The 16,532-nt window shown below is 34.2% G+C and overlaps 2 protein-coding genes, 1 long non-coding RNA gene and 1 other non-coding gene across 7 annotated transcripts; 2 read left to right on the forward strand and 2 right to left on the reverse strand.

Annotated features, from left to right (window-relative positions):
• Positions 1 to 3,736: 3,736 nt before the first annotated feature.
• LOC105953070 (putative F-box/FBD/LRR-repeat protein At4g13965) lies at positions 3,737 to 4,892 on the reverse strand (the record flags this gene model as incomplete). Its single annotated transcript, XR_016033799.1, has 2 exons — positions 4,875 to 4,892; positions 3,737 to 4,694 (listed from the first exon to the last, which is right to left on the reverse strand). It is a non-coding gene; the product is annotated as a putative F-box/FBD/LRR-repeat protein At4g13965 (transcript).
• A 1,911-nt stretch (positions 4,893 to 6,803) lies between these two features.
• On the forward strand, positions 6,804 to 9,288 carry LOC148767231 (uncharacterized). Of its 4 annotated transcripts, none has more exons than XR_016033999.1 (5): positions 6,804 to 7,095; positions 7,731 to 7,829; positions 8,018 to 8,089; positions 8,195 to 8,614; positions 8,914 to 9,288. It is a non-coding gene; the product is annotated as an uncharacterized LOC148767231 (long non-coding RNA). The 4 variants fall into 4 exon arrangements; XR_016034001.1 differs by having other exon boundaries at positions 7,731 to 7,763; XR_016033998.1 differs by having other exon boundaries at positions 7,731 to 8,089.
• Positions 9,289 to 10,687: 1,399 nt separating this feature from the next.
• Positions 10,688 to 13,698, reverse strand: LOC105953071 (auxin transporter-like protein 2). The gene is made up of 9 exons (XM_012976695.2): positions 13,305 to 13,698; positions 12,994 to 13,196; positions 12,696 to 12,881; positions 12,460 to 12,572; positions 12,181 to 12,364; positions 11,994 to 12,091; positions 11,643 to 11,850; positions 11,280 to 11,537; positions 10,688 to 11,118 (listed from the first exon to the last, which is right to left on the reverse strand). Exons 2-9 carry the CDS (start codon positions 13,162 to 13,164, stop codon positions 10,912 to 10,914), a joined length of 1,425 nt encoding a protein of 474 aa, XP_012832149.2. The 5' UTR covers positions 13,165 to 13,196; positions 13,305 to 13,698; the 3' UTR covers positions 10,688 to 10,911.
• Positions 13,699 to 14,688: 990 nt separating this feature from the next.
• Positions 14,689 to 16,149, forward strand: LOC105953069 (uncharacterized protein At4g19900). Its single transcript, XM_012976693.2, has one exon. It carries the CDS (start codon positions 14,826 to 14,828, stop codon positions 16,032 to 16,034), a length of 1,209 nt encoding a protein of 402 aa, XP_012832147.2. The 5' UTR covers positions 14,689 to 14,825; the 3' UTR covers positions 16,035 to 16,149.
• Positions 16,150 to 16,532: the final 383 nt, after the last annotated feature.

Genomic DNA, 16,532 nt, shown 5'->3' on the forward strand with positions numbered 1-16,532 from the left:
TAGGGGGCAGTACGTGTTGTTTCTGATATAATATGACATTAAGTTACAGTTTGCATCCTCTCTTCGGCAATCACTCATTCCACCATTAAGTTGCACCAAAGATGGGAATATCACTCCTATATCTACATATATCCAATATATATAATATCACCCCTTATTATTTATCAGATCAAGAAAGTAAGACGTGAATTCGAAGTCTAAAATCTGCTCACCGTAAAACTCCCTAATACTAGCTTTCCTCTCATGAATGTACATAGTTGTCTTACCATCCTCATAAGCTGGAGAAAGCAACAACGGTTGAAGATATCAGAGGCTTCCTGCAGGACTTCAAGGCGGCGATTGGAGCCAACGGAGTGTCTCCTCCAGGCGATGATAAGGAGACAGTATCAAAGTAGAGCGACGCCAGGGGCTATGCCATGGCCCTTCAGGAGAAGGACATCCTTATCTATAGTGTTCCTGACATGAAAGCTATTGTCCTACTCAAGGATTCCTACGTCTTTCAGGGACGTGTTCTTCTCTACTCTGCTTTGGTCCCTACTCAAGGATTCCTACGCCTTTCAGGGATGTGGTCTTCTCTACTCTGCTTTGGTCCCGTCGGAGGCTTCTGCGGCGATCGCCGAAATGGCACGTGTCCATGGCATTCCAATTGAGTTTTTCTAGGCTCGTCACACACACACACACACACACAATATATATATATATATTTTTTTGATATACCTAATTGGGCCGACCTAATGGGCCCTTAATTTATCTAATTAAATGAGGTCCACTACACGAAAGCCCAAACACCTTCAAAATAAGGCTTAAGGCTTTGGTCCAATAAAGTAAACCCAACCTAATCAATGACATATAAATAAATGTTCTTACTCATTTGTTAAGGTACATTATATTATTCACAAGTATTCTAGAACACGAATTCTCTCTCTATCATCTCCACGATCTATACATTTGACTTGAGCATCGGAGTGGTTTCCACCGGATCAACCCCGCTTAGTTCACGTGTGATCATTTCGCAGTGACCTCAGGATCATCAAATTGGCAAGTTATTGACCCGCTTTGCTCTCCTAACTTGTTTACCACACTAGCCCAAATGATCTAAGTAATTAGCATTAAAACAGTTTTTTAAAAAAATAAAAAAAAAAAAAAAAAAAAAAAAATGCATGACATTGATATCTAAAAATGGCAGCATCACTTGAAGAAGCATTCAGATGATACAATTCAAACAACTCTAACCAATTTATACTCAATAGGAAAGACGACTCAAACTACACATTCGACTGGAATACAAAACTAATGATTCATATATAATAGTTCAAAACTAATGGTTCATATATAATGGTTCATATATAAATAGTCTGGTTCATATATAATAGTCCAAAACTAATGGTTCATATATAATAGTCCAACTGATATTGTTAGAAAAATCAACGGTTAATTAAATTGAACTCTTTCATGCACTAGAGGACTGCACAACCTACTTTTCTTGTTCCTTGTTCATAATATTCCTTCTCAGCTGCCATGAAATTTCCTTCTCTTGTCAGATTCTTATTTGATCAATAAATCGAAAAACATCAACTTGTCAGATTCTTCTTTGAGCCAGAAATTTTCCATCTCTCTTTTTTCCTCTAAAAATGTTTGATTCTTCGATGAGGCAAAGATTGACTTCAAAGCGGCATATGCCGCTAACGGGCTGTCTCCGCCCGGCGGCGACAAAGAGACGATGACGGCGATGAGCGAGGCCAGGCGCTGCGCGGTGGCTCTCCAACAAAAAGACATTCCGATCATTAACGCTGAAGAAATGCTCGTTGTTGGCGATTTGAAGGAATCCTACTCCTTTGAAGGCATATACCCCTACTCAAGCATATACACACACACACACACACATACATATATATATATATATATATATATATATATATATATATATATATATATATATATATATATATATATATATATATATATAGTTTGAGCCATTTTCCACTATATAATTTACCATTTTCAGTCAATTTTACGTGGAAAATTTTGGTATTTATATGTTTTCTCCAAAACATCTAATTGGTTAATTTTTTTTAATTTTCTAAATAAAACCTTTTATTTTTGTCATTTTGAGTTTCTTTATTTTTTTCTTAAATGTTTTCCGGTAGTTCAAACATCATAAGATTACAAACATCTTTACAATCCTATTATTGTTAAGAATTTGAACTACCGAACATTTAAGAAAAAATGAAGAAATTCAATATGACAAAAATAAAAGGTTTTATTAAAAAAAAACAAATCTAAGTAATTAAATATTTTGAAAAAGAAAAATAAAAATATATAAAAAATTTCCTAAGTAAAATTTATCGAAAATGTTAAAAATATAGTGAAAATGGCTCAAACAAACTCTTATATTTATAGGCTTACCAGGGATATTTTCATTATATTTTGGAAAAAATATAGCATCCACGAGTTTTTGTATTTATGTGTAGTACAAATGGATATATGCAAAGTCCATAATAGAGAGGTATTTTTGTAATTAACCGTTTATAATATTAAATATATAATTCAACTGTATCCCTCTTTTTATGGAAGTATATATGTTTTAGCATTCTAGAAATGTAGAGAGTATAAGAGACTTTAAAAAGTTTTAAAATTATTATGAATGTAAAATTGAATATGGAAATATGGTTGTCCTCGTTATAATATCATTCAAATACACAAAGCATACATTGGTGTGTAGATCAACGATAAAAAATCATCTAGTATAATTTTCACCGAGGTGTAGCATAAAAATAACCGTATAATACCATAAAAATTTAGTGATTTCAAATTTGCTACCACCCTATCGCAATTGATGGCCTTATTACCAGTTTTATATTGAACTCGGCACGCATAATTACAATATATGTGAACACAAGAGTTTATTGCATTATGTCGCTAAAAAAAATTCCATTTTATTTGTCGTTTTGAGCTGATGCGTATTGAGAAAACTAATAAATATGCGTGAATTCTGAAATATCATAATAAAATAACTAAAAAATAACTTTCATGAATTACTTCACCTAATTTATTAAGAGTATATAGTAAGGACAAATTGAAAAAAAAAAAAAAAAATCATTAAAAATCCAAAATGACAACTATTTTGAAATAAAAAAAACTCTAAAAATTAATAAAATAAGACGGAGGGAGTATATTAAAATTGGAAAATAACACCTAACCCGACCCGGAAAATAAAACAATACATACATGGTTTAATAAGTTAAAGAATAACCAATTCAACATGTTGAGTTTGAACTCATAGAATAACCAATTCAACATGTTGAGGTACTTGTGGTGCGAGCTTTTGTTTAGCGTTCTTCCTAGCTGTTTCTTCCACTAATTTGTCGCCAGACCATACAAAGTAGGGATCGACTGTTATTTTCTCGAGCGCGCCACAATTCTCCAAAATGTATTTAATTAATTCAGCATCATTGGTGGCTCCATAATAGCCACAAAACTTGAAGATTTTAAGGTGATGGTGTGTAGACCTTATTATAGCATCTTTCACTTGTCTATCTTCCCTCGGAAGTTTAAACCATCTAAACTGCACATAGCGAAGAATGAAAACATGAAACATGTAAAATAGTACAAAGGGGTAAAATAGTAAAAGGGGCAGGCATACCTGTAAAACAAATTCCTCCAAGTAAGGCGATAGGCTTATAAAAGTAGCCAGTCTAGAAAGACATTCATGACCACTTCCATCATATTCGATGACCAACTTCTTCAGTTTAGGCATTTTAGGAAGCTCGTTTATTTCTCCGCTGTTATCATCACCAGGAAGGGTGTTGTACAGCCCCAAGCAAAGAGTCTGCAATTGAGAAATGCAGCAAGACAGTACGACATCAAATATCCGTTTTATTGAAACACAGTCACTGCGACAAATGACGGATACATTAACTAGCATCGGAACATTCTCAAGTAAAAGTCCCTTGAAATTCAACAAAACAATAAGTGTAGTAAGCCTTGGTGCAGAAACTTTAAGTGATTTCAAAAGCGGGCAACCGGCTATCTCCAAGTGTTTTAACTTGAGGTACGAGCCACAAACTTCAAGCTTTGATATTTCTCTCGATCCATGGACAATCAATTGTTCGAGTAGCGGACAGTTATGCAAGATCAAGTCAATAGCTCCATCATTCAAAAGAACGCTTTTAAAAACTAATGCTTTGAGGGACGACTTAAAGAGCATACGAAGAGGATCATCGTGGATGCAACCGCTTTTTAGGGTAAGTAACTTTTCGGTGAAACAATAATATTTGGTCGAACAACTATAATTTTGAATGTCCAACTCCAACCTCTCAACTTGTCTGGAAAATGCAAATTGAAGCCAACGAGTGATTGTCTTTCTGGATGATCTGTCTAAATGAAAACGGATTCTGAATTCTTTTAAGGTGCGAGATTCGTGCGATTTGATAACGGAGTTGACCCATTTCACATACTTGCGTTTCTCACTTTCGAGTAACTCGTCCTCGTAATAAAACCTGTCCAATAAACTTTGATCAGTGTCGAAATCGAGAGAGGGTGTGTGTTTCCACAAGTTGGTCCATCGAGACGAAAGAACACTAGTGCGTGCAGCTTTCATTGAGCGGCAGCAAAGATACTATATCAACCAGAATATCGTCAGGCAACTGACTTATTCGATCATTATCATCCACCACAAAACTTCTCTTACCACACTGTCAATCAAACAAGATAACAACCGTACGTCAGAATTGGCCACCTTTTTTATTATAGAATAACCAAACAAAATACCCTTATAAAAAGTCGTGAAAAGACGACACGCGTGCACATAAATATCTTAACCTAGATAGACAAGAATTACCTAATAAAATAGATTCATAATCCAAGACAAGTACTTGAACATATTCTAACATAGTACATATTAGTAGAAACTAGTGAACAATGCATGCAGTAAGATGAAAGTTGCAATCACCCTTTATAAAGAAAGTGTCTATTGACTAAAAAAGATAATCTGCTTTGCTGATTTTATACAATACATTATATTCCCCAAGAAACTTGAATCTTGTTGCAAATTGGAGAATGAATAACCATATCAGCAAAATCAAAACAGGGATCTTATGCTAGAGACATACATCATATATACAGTTTGAACCAAAAATTTAAAAAAGCCCCAATCTTTAGCCTTTTAACAGAATTATTTTTGTTATTTTTCAAATTTGACTCGCTTCCCACCCATAAAGATTGAATCTTTGGACAAAAAACCTTCTAATATAAGGATGAGATTAAATTGCTCCAGAGGAAATCAATCGAGAGGAATCTATATATATATAAAAAGACAATACCTTGGCTTATCTTCTGACACGCGGCAACTTAGGGTTTCTAACCCTAGGGAAAGTTTTATAATTTTACTATCTTTGGGTGTAAAAATGAACAACCCATATTTCATCTCCCCTAAATTCTCTCGGCCGTTTTTCATCATCTCCTCTACATTTTCCTCTAAATTTTTTCCCTTGGCAATGAATATATGCAAGACTAAAATTACTAAGTGCAAGACCTTACTTGATGCAAGACCAAAATATAAGTAAATTTACTAAGAGCAAGACTGCAAATTACAAATATAACCCCAATATTGATTTTGATACTATTCATTTAAATTAGACATAATTACTATTGCAAGACCAAAAAGAAAAAAATAAATAAAAGAGAAATTGAAAAAACGAGAGAGAGGAATGTTGTAGGGGAAGAAAAGAGGAACACAAGACGAGAAGAATTGACGCCGCCCATCTGCTGCCGAAGAATTGTCGCCGCCCATCTGCCGCCGAAGAATTGCCGCCGCCCAACCGCGGGTGCTTGAAAAGGAAGAGAAGAAGAATATGGAGGGATGAGGAAAGAGGAAAGAGGAGGAGGAGGATATGGAGGGAGGAGGAAAGAGGAGGAGGAGGATATGGATGGAGGAGGAAAGAGGAGGAGGAGGATATGGAGGGAGGAGGAAAGAGGAAGAAGAAGAAGAGGAAGAAGAAGAGGAAGAAGAAGAAGAAGAGGAAGAAGAAGAGGAGGAAGAAGAGAAGAAGAAGAAGAAGAAGAAGAAGAAGAAGAAGAAGAAGAAGAAGAAGAAGAAGAAGAAGAAGAAGAAGAAGAAGAAGAAGAAGAAGAAGAAGAAGGAGGAAATTCGACATGTACATGTTAATTTTTTAGTGAAAAATCGACATGTACATGTCGATTTTTCGGCAAAAATCTAGATATTAATATTTTGGCGAAAAATCGACATGCAGATGTCGAATTTTGTCACAAAATTCGACATGTAGATGTCAATTTTTGTCACAAAAATCGACATCTAGAGTTGATGTCGATTTTTTGCTAAAAATTCAACATCTAAATGTCGAATTTTGTGACAAAATTCGACATGTCAATGTCGAATTTTGACTGTGCGAATTTTCTTTTTGAAAACTTAAAAACCGATCACCTAACTATTAAACTACATTCATTCATAGTTTGTTTTCTATTTTTTATATATAATTCTCCATATTGATGTCTCGTGACTCCATAATATTATCATTTGCATGTTTTAGTAAGATTTGATTGTTTTGGGTGTTGAAGATTTTTGGAGAAGATGAAAAAAAAAATTGAAGAATTTATGTGAAATGGGTTTGTGAGAAAGATGAAATGGGTTTTGCTTGTGTGGTCTTGCACAAAGGAAGTTGTGGAATTTTGTAATTATAGATTTTGTATTTTAGTAAGGGTATAATAGTCTTTTAGTAATTCATTTGGTGAAAAATTAAATTTGGTCTTTCACTAAGTAATTTTTGTGATTGCATATAGTCGCCGCCTTTTCCCTTATCTCAATACCCACTCCTTCAACTGCACAACCCAGGATCGAAACCAGTTTTTTTCATCGGTTTTATAACTTCTCATATCCAATTTCTGTCTCATTTGTATATCAACACAAATTCTCGCAGAAATCTTTCAACAATTATTACTTCCCACAAAATTGAAGCTCTAAAATCGGCCGGCCAAAAAATCAACAAAAATCGTCCGGAGTTGGGAGTGAAGGACCCTTTGCACAATCGCTCAGTGTTTGCCAGCGAAAGCCACTGCCAACGGTGGTTGAAATTTCAAGTAAGAAATTTTTATTCCACAAAGATAGGGAAATAAAACTCTGAAATTTATTTCTCAAAAACGAAAATTTCAAAATCCTCTATGATAAACCGCAAATATCAATAAATTCATTTTACGTTTGTTGGTTTAATTTTTTCAATTTTTATGGTTTTAAATTGCGATTCAAGAAAAAGGCCCGTCAAAAGGTGAAGTTGTTTTTTCGTTTGATTTTTTGGCAAAAGGTAAAGTTGTTGTTTCAAAATAATTGAAGCAAATAGTTTATTTACCGTATTGAACTTACAAAATACTTACAGGGGATTTTGTATTGGCAACACTTCTTGACAAGGGAGGTTTTGCTTCGTTGTAATGAATTATACAATGACCACAAATTTTTATTTTCCCTACAAACTTTTAATTGTTGTTTCCCCTACAATAAAGTATAGAATCGGCAATGGTTTTTTTTTTTTTTTTAATAATAATTTATTTGCACTTTTGTTTTTGTTTTGGTCGACGTCTGTGAGGGTATTGTGTTGGAAATTCTTTTCCCCGTCTTTGTTGTCTCTTCATCGATCTCCAGCTCTGAAATAGCCGATTTTCAAAATCAATTTATTTGTATTGCACATTGTCATATAATTGATGCCGTTTTTTTTGTGCAGATTGTTCGAAGTTAACAAATCAAAAGTTGTTCCGTAAGATATAAACATATCTTATGAAAAATATATGAAATCTCAATGGAGGTCATTTTGGTATAAGAGGTCATTTTCAACACAAAGAAATTTTGAAAAGGAATTTTTCCAGTATCAGTATACACTGAAACAATTTTCGACACAAAGAATTTTTGTAAATTTATATCTTCTCCAGTAGTTAACTCTGTTTTACTGCATATATATTGATTTTATTTCCACTGCATGTACACTGATTTTCTTTTCCATATATCATGTAGATATGGCGCCTCAATTAACATGTTTCAATGATGAAATTCTCGGTGTTCATGTACCCCAGAGAGCTGGCTCTGGTATATTTTTCATAGTCAGGAATATTTGATCTATTTGTTGTGTTTAATTTGCCGTTCATTTTTTAGTGTTTTTTAAAATATTTATCTTTTATTGGTTCTGCAAAGACATTGCAAGATTACTGCAATTCAAGCGGCGTCGGATTAGGTGATGGTGATGACTTGAACCGCCGAAGATTTACATCGTCTTCGGGTATAGTGGGTCTGACTGGTTTCGGCAGTGGTTCACCATTAATTTCCGGTGCTTCAATGAAGAAGATGATTAGCGTTTTCTTATAGATTTAATTGTTACATTTGTTTTCTTTCCCAAAAACAATACACTGACAGAGTTGTATTACGATCGACTTCCCACAAATCTGTAGAGCGCGAGCGAGGGTTCTGACTAACGCATCTAATTCAAAGCCTTCATCAGTTGCATGATCGAGATTGCCGAAACCTCTGTTTGATCTGATGTAACAATTGCAATCCCTGTCTTTCGCAGTAGCAAGATAAGGTTGTTGGTGGAAAGCGCTGACACAGCTGATGATGGTAAGTTTTTTCGTCATTTATTTTTCGTAATTTGTTTATAGGAGGGTCATTGAGTAATTACTACCCGTAGTTTTCTTCATAAATGTGAATGTGGTGGATTACAACTTTAAAGAAGTTAAGAGTTCCGGGTGGTAAAGATGAGAATAATGTCTTTTTACTTAGCTTCAAAATGAGCAATCAGTAAAAGTTGGTGCTGAAACAACTTTGGTTGATTCATTTCATGTGTATTTTTTTTCTAATTCGGGTTTTTATTTGTGCAATTAGGATGGTAAACTGTTTTTCTTCTACTTATGTTGCAGAAATCTACTTATGTTGCAGAAGAGTGACACTATTTCAAAATAGTACTACCATGGCAGTTGCAACTCCAATATTCGAGTAATTAGTACTAATAGATTGCTAAACCTTCACCTGGAGAAGCGTAGGTATGATATCTCAAGAGTTGGTGACAATACCACTAAACAGCAGCAGAATAGTAATTTAGGCTGCCAATGTAATTTTTGTGGTGATTCGTTCTGGTGAGTTAAAAATTTATGTCACTTTCTACCGACAAAACAAGTCACATTTATTTCTATTTAAATTAGTGTTAGGTGTTTCTCTTCTGCAAACCTAAATTGGAGAAGTGTGAAATATAATTAAATATTTTTGTTAATTTATATTAGATGAGCTTTGCATTATGCATGGGTGTAACTATGTATAGGTTAGAAGTAACCTATTATAGTGTTTAAGAACATTTTCAATCTTTTAGTTTCAATACGTTTTTAGATACTCGGACAATAAGGTCTAAAATTCATTTTATCGAGTGCACAAATTTGTAGGATTGTTGCTGTTATTATTAAAGATTGTGATCTTTGGATTGTGAATGTTTGGAAGTATTTCATTTTTCTTTGTAATTTTTTTCTCAAAATGAATTCGTGATCGTTGAGGTTTTCAAAAAGATTCTACAATATAATGCTATATATTTCTTTATTCTACAAATATGATTTAACTATTTAATTAAAAAGATTTCACTGTTGCAGTAAAAATATTCTTTTCTCATCTTAATTATAAACAAACATATGTTTTATTCCTAAATACTTTATATAATATATTTCCCAAGTATAAAATCAAAATAAATCCCAAACATAAAATATTTTTAATTGTATTTCAATATCCCGTGCATTGCACGGGTGAAATACTAGTTTCTAGTAAACCTAATTTTAACAATTAAAAAAAAAGTGTAAAAGCTTATAGTCGAAAGCTCACCTTCCTGAGTTGAAAATTGGTATGGATTTTGACTCGCTTCCCACCCATAAGTTAGCTTTGTAGAATATCTTCGGACAGAAAACGGAGAAAAGATAAAACAGAAAACCCGAATCTTTCAGCTAGAGATGGAAGAAAAGCTAGTTGGTTCTGTTTTTCTCTTTTCTTCTTTAATTAATATATTAATACTAATTAATTAGTATGGTAATACTAATTAGTATAGGAAAAGGAAAATACGTACCTACGGGCCGGGCCGGGCCGGGCCATCTTACCACTCGTTCCCAAATCGATCTATCTAATTCAAATATTAGGCCCACCTCTTCTCTGTGAACTTTTGGGTAGGCAGATTGAATGGGCCGCAAAACAATTTTTTGTTTTCTGTTTTAATTTATTATTATTATTATTATTATTATTATTATTAATTATTATTAATTATTTCAAATATATAATACACCATAAAGTGATTTAAGTTAATAAAAAACTAATTTATAATATTTAATATATGATTTTGATTCTGAGACTTTGGAAAGTATTATATGTTTTAGCATTTTAGAAATGTAGAGAGTATGAGAGAATTTAACGAGTTTTAAAATCATTATGAATGTAAAATTGAATATGGAAATATTAGAGAACAACCCCCCTGATGCATTTTTTTATAATTATAGGGAGGTATTTGATATTAATATTTATAATACGATGAGATTTAATAATTACAGTAAACACAAGGGTTCTAAATGCGATAAGCCAAATTTGAAGCTTCCCTCAAACTCATTTCAATTACTTATCTTTTTTCTTCCTTTTCTTATTTTCTATTTATGTCTATAACAACTTCTCTTAACCAAAAAAAAAATATTAATTTCAAGGAAATATCCAATAACTAACAATTTTTAGTTTTTAAGATGGGAGATTAGCTAAAAATCCATGATCACATTATTTTTTACAAAGAACAAATCCTAATTTTGCTGCTCGTAAAGTTGTTCGCGGCCATAATCCTAATATTCTATTTATTATAATATTACAAAAGAAAAAGGGAAAAATAACACCCAAACCCGGCCCGGTTAATGCGTTGTTGGATGGGCGGGCGGTTTACACTGATAACACTTGGCGAATAGCCCGAAAGTGTCAACTTGTTTGACAAAATTGATAATGCTAGCCCACCCGCCAAACCCGAACCCGACAATTAAGACCCATATAACCACGAACGTGTTTAGGGCATACATTGCTGTCCAGCTTGGCATAAAGGATGGAGGCTTCTCAACAGCATTCTGCAATTCAAATTCCCAAATTTAATTTAACTTATATATGATGCCATTAAATAAATATTTAAATTCTCAAATTAAATAAGTAATGAGCGAAAAATAGTTTAGGAGAATTTTTTTTTATTTCTCTAAAAACACAAATAATATGGGACAAAGGGAGTAATAACCTGGCGAGCGGAGGCTTTCCTAAAGGTCAGCATGTGGGCGAGGGCCGGGATAATGTAGACGGTGAAACTGACCAATAGGGCACCAACGGCGGAATTAATCGGGCCGAAAAATGGGAAAATAATAGCAAAAAACCAAATCGGTATCACCACCGGCAATCTCGCCAATGCCCTCAAACAAACGCTCTTCGATTCGTGCATTCCGATCACCTTCTCCCACACAAAGTACAGCGGCGTACACGCAAATCCAAACGTGATAAACTGCACCATGCATGCACCCTCAAAATTTTTTATTTATTTATTTTGGATTAAAAATTTATTAATAATTGTAATGATGATGAGAATATATACATATATAGGAGAGACCTGGTGAATGAGTATAAGGATAACGGCGGCGTCACGCCAGCGGGTCTTGGGGAGGAGAGAGAAGGCGTTGGAGTGGTTGAGGAGCTGATCGCCGAACGCCCAATAGACAACCGACGATGACGGTAACGTTAGTGTGAACACGTACACTGTGGCCCATAGGTATATGTACTTGAATTTTTGGGGTTTCCACATTGCATGCATTATTTCCCTGTAAACAAATATATATATATTTTAATTTCAACCACCACTTTGTTAAAGAACAATAGTTAATGGATTCAAATTAAGAACCGAGATCACCGCCAAAGAGAAGCCGATAATCGAGAAGAAGAAGAAGAAGAAGAAGAAGCTTACACAGTGACAGCGTGGCCACCAAAAGTGTAGAGGATGTTAGTTGCGCCGGTGAAGTAGAGCACCAGCTTTTTCGGACCGGTGTGTACAACATCGGGAGCCTATTTTATCAATTAATTAATTAATAATAATTAGTATATTATTTAATTAATTAATTAACACAACAATGAGTAATTAATGAGTAAATTACCTGGCCATGAACAAGAGCAGCAATAGTCATATACCAGGCGGTATAAGTAGTCATACCAAGACCTAAGAAAGACCAAATTCTGTAGTTGTGGAAAGATGGTATGAACGCTGTTGTTGCACAGCATGCTCCAAATATGTATGTCCATGTTCTCTTATCCAGTTGGTCGTTTATGTAGTATATGTTGCTGTAATAAATTTAAATATTTTTAATTAATCATCAAATGATTAATTAAAAAAAAATCCTAGAGTTTTGATGAAGAAATAGAAAAAAGAAATTAACCTGGCACAGGCAATAAGTTGGATGACACAACCAAAAAGAAGGAAAGTGCAGTTGAATACCAAACCCAATGCTTTCCAATATGGCCCTAGTAATCCATCCAGCACTTCAAACCACTGTCAATTCATGATTCACATAATACATTATAAATTTTTAATTAATTTTATAATTATTTTGGTTATGTAAGAACATTATATGTTACATGTATATGTATGATGGATGGATACAAATTAATTAACCTGAATGACATGGTTAGTGAAGGTAACACCTTCTTTTTCCTTTCGACTACGGTATTCAAGGTACAAGACAGCGATAATATAAGCAGTCCAGCTTCCCATCAAGCCGTAGAATACTTGTAGTAATATTCCGGACAACATTCCCAGTTGTGAAATTGAGTATGGTAGTGTCAACAGCACTGTCGCAACCTATAATTACGATTCATGATCGAAATTATAATCTTAGTATAATTGGTATAATTATAATAATCTCTTGTATTGTATGCAATGATATATGGTGGATGTATATATATGTATATACTTGATTGGAAGCACAACTGAACCAGGCATCGTAGGCGGAGCCTCCGTTCCAGAGCGCGTCCTTGAAGCTGACAACGGCGTCCTCCTCCTCCTTGCGGCCACCGCGGCCGTTATTGTTGGTTTGGTTGAAGTTGGAGGCAGTAGCTTCCCCTGCTTGCTCCTGAGTCGACATTGTTTTCGATTTTCACCAACACGGTACCGGATCTGTCAACATATACAAACAATTAAGCGCGCAAAAAGCAGAATAAATAAAACAAAAAATAAAAAAATAATTTGGAATGTACGTACTTTCTGAAATATATATATATATACCTTAGTGTCCGTTTGGATGAGTCTTTTTCTTGAACCGAGATCGACCGATCGATCGATCTCAAATAATTTGAAGCACAAAAAGCAAGCCCTAGCTCGGTGTTTTAAGTTTTATCAAATAAGAACGAGAAATAATAGAATAATTAGAGGGATTTAATGTAGCTTTTATAATAAGTAGGACGAATTAAGAAACTAAATGCACTTATGTTAATTTTTTCTGGCCTCAAAGAGAGAGTAGTGAGAGATAGTAGCAAAAGGGCCGGGCCGGGCCGGGGAAAGATGAGTTTCTGCAACTATTTTTTAAAGCAGCTAGCTGATATATATAAACGTTCAAAATGAATTCTGGTAGGGAAGAGTGAGTGTATTACTTATGTGTGTGTGTATATATATAATATATATGAAAACTTTGTTATTCTATTTTATTTATTTAATTAATTCAGAGTTGATGTATTTTACCGTTTCCCATGCACGTATGATTCGATTCTTGGTCTTGTTTGAGTAAAGTGAGGATCGAGAGATTTGTGGGTTCTGATCATTTCTTACTTATTCCATGTTTGGCTCTAACTTTACATTTATGTTTCAAAATTTGAAAAAGTCAAAACATGATAATTAAATCAATAATCATCAACTTGTTACATAGCCATTAAATAATTTGTCCTTGTGAGAAATTGAAATCCAAACTTTTGAAATTCGAATATGAAAAATATTTTTCGAATATCGGAGTTGGAATAGGAGTCGGCGGAATTCAATTTTTTTTGGTTTCAATTTCCACATTTGTGAAGAACAAATGGGGTTGTTTGGTTGTCGTTATTTATATATACTTATTTTAGAATTAGATGATTTTATCCTTGATTCATTGTTTAAATGTGATCAAATTCAATACATACTTTAAATATTTTCTCCCATTCTTAAGCTACCGGAAATTAATAGCAAACAATAAATAACTTGAATTAATTGCAGCATAGAAGTAGTCAAGTAGGTACTTTTCCTGAATCTGCAAGTATGATCAAAAGAAAACATTTTTTCTTTTAAGGAAAAAATGTTTTTTTTTTATTCTTTTTAAATAATTAAAAAATAGTGCATGCGTGATGACATTGATATCTCTCTTGTTACTTTATAATAATACAACTAAGAATTAAAAATTACCTTGTTTGCTCCACTATCTTCCAACAACCACGCGCCCACGCGCTCACTCATACACACAAATGAAAAATAAATAAGTTAATAGAAATAAATATTACTATTTAAGCTTATAGAAAAAGACCAAAAATGAGTGGAAAAATAAATAAATTAAAAGAAATAAATATTACTATGTAGAGGCCCCATGCAAGAAAATGCACAAAAACAAACAAACGTGTGGAATGTGTTTATGTGTGTTTTAAAGTCTTCGTCTCCGGCAACTAATTGCAGTCAAATAAACAAATCAGCTCTCTATCATGCAATATAATTGTCATTGTTTTCAGTACTCTTATCAAATTCAATTAATCTTTGAATTTTTTTTTGAATATTTTTTTCTTTAAGAGGATGTTTGATTCTCCGAAATTCGCCCCTTCGAAATTGAACATATTTTCCACCATAACTTATGCTTTGATCGTCTTCGTAATAGTAGTTTTCTCCTACGGTGTCATATCCAACGTTTCACTCCACTTTCAACAACGCGCTTTCGATCACGGAGGAATATTCCATCCGAATCAGCTGCTTCGGACTCGCCAAACATCGGGAGAGCTTATTAGATTAATAACAAGTGACGATGCAAAGCTTGTTGATGATCACACCAAAAGCAAGCTCAGCCACGAAGAATTCGATTTCTTCGTCACATCCGTTAATTCTTCTAGAAGATTCGATTCAAGTGTTAGAGAGTTTTTCGAGAGCAGTTGCAAAGTTCGGATCTTTATGACATGGATTTCGCCCGTGGAATTTTTCACCGAAAGGGAGTTTTTCGGATTGGAGAGCTTATTTCAGACGAACCCCAGAAGCTGTTTGATCATCTTGTCTAAAACTATGGATTCGGAAAAGGGCCGGAAGCTTCTAGAACCTTTGACCGGTCTCGGTTTTCGTGTTCGTGCAATAGCTCCCGATTTGTGGGGTTTAGTCAAGAACACCCCTGCCGAGAGTTGGTTCGATGAAATCAAGAATGGTACTAAAGAAACAGGGAAAATTCCCCTGCCTCAAAACTTGTCCAATTTGATTAGGCTTGCGGCTTTATATAAATACGGAGGTGTTTATTTGGACACCGATTTTATAATCTTGAAAGATTTTTCGGGTTTGAGGAATTCGATTGGAGCGCAGAGCGTTGATTTGAGCGGGAATTGGACAAGATTGAACAATGCGTTTCTTGTTTTCGACAAGAAACACCCTCTCGTTTTCAAGTTCATCAAGGAGTTTGCTTCGACTTTTGATGGGAATAAATGGGGTCATAATGGTCCATATTTAGTCTCTAGAGTTGTTAATAGAGTGAAGAAAACAGATGAGTTTGACTTTACGATCTTGCCCCCGATGGCTTTCTATCCGGTGGATTGGACACGGGTCGCGGGTTTTTTCGGACGGCCTAACGACCCGGTGGGTGCGAAATGGGTCGAGGCAAAGATCCGGCAGCTAAACGGGTCGTCTTATGGGGTCCATCTGTGGAATAGCCAAAGTAGCAGATTAAAGATTGAACAAGGAAGCATTATAGATAGGTTGATTTATAGTCACTGCGTTATATGCAATAGACAAATTTCTTCAAGTTCTTGATTAGAAAAGCCCAAAGCCCAAATCACTGCATTTTGTAAAGCTTTAATTTTAAATAGATTCCCTTTATTTTATTTTTGTAACAGTGTATAGGCAAACATTCTTTCCTTTTATCTTACTTCTCATTTGAAAATAATTACTATTATAAATAATAAAGTAAAACATAAAAGTTTTCAGGTGGGTCTAAATAGGTGATATGGGCCTAAAATTTGAGTGACACGTATCGACTTGGGAAGGGGACGCAAGATGGGCCACGGCCCGGCCCAAAAGTATTTTCCTTTTCCATTATAAATTTTCTTTTTTCTTTTTTTTTTAATAGGAGTTTTCTATTATAAATTACTTTTTTTTTTGAGGAACATTATAAATTACTTATATATTTTATATCAAAAAAGAAAAAAAAAAGAACTAGAGCTTTTTTTTCCAAGTCTAGCTTATATGTAGTTGGTGACTGACGGAGAACTTTGTTACCTTCTCCGTTTTCTATCCGTCGATTTTCTCCGT

This window comes from Erythranthe guttata, chromosome 10 (genome assembly GCF_056151865.1).
Source record: "Erythranthe guttata isolate IM_541 chromosome 10, IM_541, whole genome shotgun sequence".
In the NCBI taxonomy this organism is placed as follows: domain Eukaryota; kingdom Viridiplantae; phylum Streptophyta; class Magnoliopsida; order Lamiales; family Phrymaceae; genus Erythranthe; species Erythranthe guttata.